This window comes from Hypomesus nipponensis, chromosome 28 (assembly GCF_054491055.1).
Source record: "Hypomesus nipponensis isolate SF chromosome 28, ASM5449105v1, whole genome shotgun sequence".
Classification (NCBI taxonomy): Eukaryota; Metazoa; Chordata; class Actinopteri; order Osmeriformes; family Osmeridae; genus Hypomesus; species Hypomesus nipponensis.
This window is the reverse complement of record NC_140388.1, coordinates 4,756,140-4,761,406: the sequence shown is the minus strand read 5'-3', so window position 1 is coordinate 4,761,406 and position 5,267 is coordinate 4,756,140. Positions and strand designations below refer to the sequence as shown.

General features: G+C 47.6%; 1 protein-coding gene across 1 annotated transcript; it reads left to right on the top strand.

Annotated features, from left to right (window-relative positions):
- Positions 1–560: 560 nt before the first annotated feature.
- Positions 561–5,061, top strand: LOC146219589 (uncharacterized). Its single transcript, XM_084694695.1, has 10 exons — positions 561–646; positions 891–993; positions 1,103–1,215; positions 1,415–1,460; positions 1,631–1,732; positions 1,979–2,482; positions 2,620–2,700; positions 2,804–4,504; positions 4,659–4,701; positions 4,829–5,061. Exons 2-10 carry the CDS (start codon positions 901–903, stop codon positions 4,900–4,902), a joined length of 2,757 nt encoding a protein of 918 aa, XP_084550821.1. The 5' UTR covers positions 561–646; positions 891–900; the 3' UTR covers positions 4,903–5,061.
- Positions 5,062–5,267: the final 206 nt, after the last annotated feature.

Here is a 5,267-nt window from a genome sequence, read left to right as displayed (position 1 = left end):
CAGCCCTCAAAGGCTCAACAAGTCGATCATAGATTAACACTGTATATAAATGAATTTCCATGTTATGCCCCTTTGACTGTTTTTAATACCTATTGAACTTATTGATTCCAAAATAGCTTCCAAAATAAAATAAATCAACCACAAAATCAATCTATCACACCAACAGTCTTTTGTCACATTTAATTTGTTAAAAACTATGTTTGATTCCCCATGATGGATGACAGTTTAGTTAGCAGTAAAATCTTGATGATTATTTACATAATGTACATTTTGTTTTGGGGAATTTCTTGGAATAGCGATTATTGTGACATGCATATTTTTGAATAGCAATAAGAATTCAAAAGATCTTGGTAAATATTGTGATTTTTAACATTAACTCAATAAAAGATTGACCTACTAGGGAGCTAAAATGTTGTATTTATTTGTATCCATGACAATCCCAAGAAGATCAAACTCGTTTGATGGAATTCCAAACCATTGTCACAATGAATGAATCACAGTGTCGAACATTCCATTCTAAAGTTACCATGAATATGATATACCAAACAGAGCAGAAATCATTGACACAAGACAAGCACTGCCTCTTTACAATTACAATTACACAAAAAACGAAAGACAGACCAACAAATTCCTCATTCACTGCGAGGTAAGTTAACACCTAAGAAGGTTATTGCCTACAGTATGTACAAAACAATGTACTATGTTCAAACTGTATAGGCCTATTCATGACTTTTGGTGTCTCAACAGGAGACCAGTCTCATGTAGTGTGTTTTTTTTTTCCTCAAAACATTATTTCAACACAAATAATTAGATATAAAACATAACATTACCAAACCTGCATGCCAATGTTACTCCCTGTAGTCTTGATACACATGTTTCTCTCCACACAGACCTGCAGCCATGAATTGGGAACTTCCCACCATTGATCCACATGCTCCTGTGAAGTTCACTGAGCTGTATGACTTATTGACACCACCAGAATGTCTGGATGAGGTAAGATTGTGGTGATAAACCAGAACCCAATGCAACAGTATCACTGTGCTTGATGACAGTGGCATTATATATGATGACTGGCATAGACATTGACACAATTGTCTCCCAGAGAACAACCATGAGGCAGTTCATGTCCTTACTGGAGCAAGGAGCGGTTCCATCCTCTGTTACTCTGAAGGACATCACCGAGTGGCTCTCTGGGGAAGAATGCTTCATCAGCAAGTGAGACAGGCTTAGTCTTTCTCTCGGGAGTTACAAAATACATGTCTGTGCACATATGTGTATATGTGATTGTTGTGTGTGAATGTGTGTGTATGAGAGAGATAGAGAGAGAGAGAGAGAGAGATGGAGGGAGAGAGAGAGAAAGAACAATTGTCATTCAAAAAGTGATGGTTTGCTCTTTATTTCTTCTATTTTGAAGGTGTCGGGCCTGCAATCAAGACTTGCGACAGCTGACTGCCTTAAGGGTAAGAGCTTCATGGTGGACCTTGTTCACAGTACAAACTCCCAGAGAACCAAAGACTCGTATTACGGTCTCTATATTGAAGACAGTAACAGTGCAAGTTACATTAATTTATTCAAGGTGTTAGTGTGTGATTGCACAGAATTGATCTTTTGATGGTGTTTCTGTACTCAGGTCTGGTATATGAAGAGACGCGACCAGCTTCTGAAGATCCAGCAGGAGATTCTTAGAGAGACCGAGAAGGAGTGTCGTCTCTCTGGGCTGTTTGGCAGAAAGGTATGGACAACAACCTGGTGCAGAGAAACAGTACTTCACATTCTGGAACAAAGGATTTCCTTTATTTCCCTGACTGACAAATTTATCTCTCTCTCTCTCTCTCTCCCCCTCCTCGCGCTGTCTCTCTCTTTCTCTCTATCTCTCTCTCTTTCTCTCTCTCCTCGCGCTGTCTCTCTCTTTCTCTCTCTCTCTCTCTCTCTCTCTCTCTCTCTCTCTCTAACTCTCTTATATTTTTCTCTGGTGAAGGTCACCATGGAGGGACTTCGTAGGAGCATGAAGATGTTCAGACCGTCTGTAGAGACAGAGGTCCGACATCTGCTCTCTGGCCTTCCTCACAGCCTGATGCCCTCTCACTCCACCTCTGAGGTCCCCGGAGCTCCCAGTCTCCTGCAGGAAACTGGAGAGATCACCCCCAGGCTGGTCACCATCACCTTCCGCCACCTGCTGGGTGGAGGTACACAGGGAGGAACCACCTGGACCTCCGTAGACGGGCTGAGGGCCAAGGCCGCCATGGAGGAGATCCGGTGGCTGCTGAAGGACACCGTCACCTCTGTCCTGGCTCCGTACTGGGACGTCCCGATGCACAAGATTGTGTTCATCACCTCAGCTCTGGCCCGGGATGTGGTGAAGGCTGTCTTTGACAGGTTTGAGGTGGAGTCTACCACTTTCTGCCTGCTGAATGACAGCTACAACCTGCATTCTCTGGAGGCAACCAGGAAGGTGGTCGATGAGTTGGCAAGGGGGAACAAGGTCATTGTGTTTTCAGTCTGTAGCTTATAGATGTCAAAATCACTCACATTTCACGTTTCTCTCACGACAGATCCAGAACATATGGGCATAAACTAGCTCTTAAACTAAGTCTCACTGTTTGAACTGTCTATCAACAGGGTCATAACAAGCCAGGTGCTGAGAGCTCTTTCAGCCTCAAGGAGAGCATCACCGTGGCCACTGATCCCCAGGCAGAAAAGGTGAAGAAAGCAGATTGATTCATAGTTGGCTTTGGGTTCAGTGTAATCGTGACCAAATGGGAGATTGTTTTCAATGGCAACTGAACCTTAATTCTCCCTCCAGTCTTGGTCTACCTCAATGGAGAAAAGCCTCACCATCAAGGCCATCATCCAGGACCAGAAGGACATCAACGCCCTGGCCAGTGCTGGAGGTGACATGAAGACCAGTCAGACCAGACATCTGACTGCATCTCAGCTGTCCACAGCTTCTCTGGCTGAGTCTGGCCTCAAACTCACCCTAAGGGAGGCTGAGGCTCATGCTGCTGAGGGGAAGCTGGAAAGAGGCAAGGCCTCAAAGTTGGCCCTAGATGCTGGCCTCACCAGCAGCAAGACCCTGGCCCTAGAAGCTGGCCTCACCAGCACCAAGACCCTGGCCCTAGAGGCTGGCCTTACCAGCACCACAACCCTGGATCTAGAGGTTGGCCTCACAAGCAGCAAGACAGTGGCCCTAGAAGCTGGCCTCACCAGCACCAAGACCCTGGATCTAGAAGCTGGCCTCACCAGAAACAAGACCCTGGATCTAGAGGCTGGCCTCACCAGCACCAAGACCCTGGATATAGAGGCTGGCCTCGCCAGCACCAAGACCCTGGATCTAGAGGATGGCCTCACCAGCACCAAGACCCTTGATCTAGAGGCTAGCCTCACCAGCACCAAGACCTTGGCCTTAAAAGCTGGCCTCACCAGCACCAAAACCCTGGGTCTAGAGGCTGGCCTCATGAGCACCAAGACCCTGGATGTAGAAGCTGGCCTCACCAGCACCCAAACCCTGGCCATAGAAGCTGGCCTCACCAGCACCAAGACAGTGGCCCTAGAAGCTGGCCTCACCAGCACCAAAACCCTGGATCTAGAGGCTGGCCTCACCAGCACCAAGACCCTGGATCTAGAAGCTGGCCTCACCAGTACCAAGACCCTGGATCTAGAGGCTGGCCTCACCAGCACCAAGACCCTGGATCTAGAAGCTGGCCTCACCAGAAACAAGACCCTGGATCTAGAAGCTGGCCTCACAAGCAGCAATACAGTGGCCCTAGAAGCTGGCCTCACCAGCACCAAGACCCTGGATCTAGAGGCTGGCCTCACCAGCACCAAGACCCTGGATCTAGAAGCTGGCCTCACCAGAAACAAGACCCTGGATCTAGAAGCTGGCCTCACCAGCACCAAGACCCTGGATCTAGAGGCTAGCCTCACCAGAAACAAGATCCTGGATCTAGAGGCTGGCCTCACAAGCACCAAGACCCTTGATCTAGAGGCTGGCCTCACCAGCACCAAGACCTTGACCTTAGACGCTGGCCTTATCAGCACCAAAACCCTGGGTCTAGAGGCTGGCCTCATGAGCACCAAGACCCTGGATCTAGATGCTGGCCTCACCAGCACCAAGACCCTGGATCTAGAGGCTGGCCTCACCAGCACCAAAACCCTGGCCATAGAAGCTGGCCTCACCAGCACCAAGACCGTGGCCCTAGAAGCTGGCCTCACCAGCACCAAAACCCTGGATCTAGAGGCTGGCCTCACCAGCACCAAGACCTTGGATCTAGAGGCTGGCCTCACCAGCACCACAACCCTGGATCTAAAGGCTGGCCTCACCAGAAACAAGACCCTGGATCTAGAAGCTGGCCTCACCAGAAACAAGACCCTGGATCTAGAAGCTGGCCTCACCAGAAACAAGACCCTGGATGGAGCTTCTGCCAAGATGCTGTTGCTTCTAGAAGATGAGCCATTGCTGAGCATCCATGGTGTCTTCCTTCAGGAGGCTCCAAGACTCCTCATGGTGTGAACATGACATCATTCTTTTGTTGACACGTTTCATCAGACTGAATATTACCATTGTACATGTGGTATGAACATACTTCAGTTTGGAAGTTGATGCCATTGCTCTACAGTATAGTTGATGGTCTTACATGCTTAATATTGTCTGTTCACAGACCAGTGAGGTCCCAGCTGACGTGGAACAGGAGAGCTGCATTGGTGAGTACCTTCTCAGCTACCAGGAAGCTACATGCACACGTTCTACTACATACACACTTCTCAGATATACCAGGAAGCTGTGTGGAGAACATGCAGATACAGTGTTAATGCAGGTTTTCTTCCTCAGTGGGCGGACAACAGGAGAAGGATGGAGGGGAGGAGATAAGGGGGGGGGATAAGAGGATTCCTCCGTCGAATTAGGAAGCTCTTTACCTGCTGCTCTGCCTCCTCAGAAGAGGAGGACTAGAGAGGCTCCCCAACAGTGAGAGGGACCTGAGGACCAGGCAATATCATCAATATGGACCCCTTGGACAGAACCTGTGTTCATCACAGAGCCTGAGCACAAAAGAAAATGTCATTTGAAGCCATGTCTTTTTTTGTGGTTGTCTTTTTATTTATGGGGATTTACTGAAAATAGCGTGTTTGTCAGTGTTCATTATTTTGATTTACAAATATACATATATATATTAGTGCTGTGAGTTTAACGCGTTATTAACGGCGTTAACGCAAACCCAAATTAACGGCGTCAATTTTCTTAGACTTTGTAGTTTTTTTCACATGCTGTT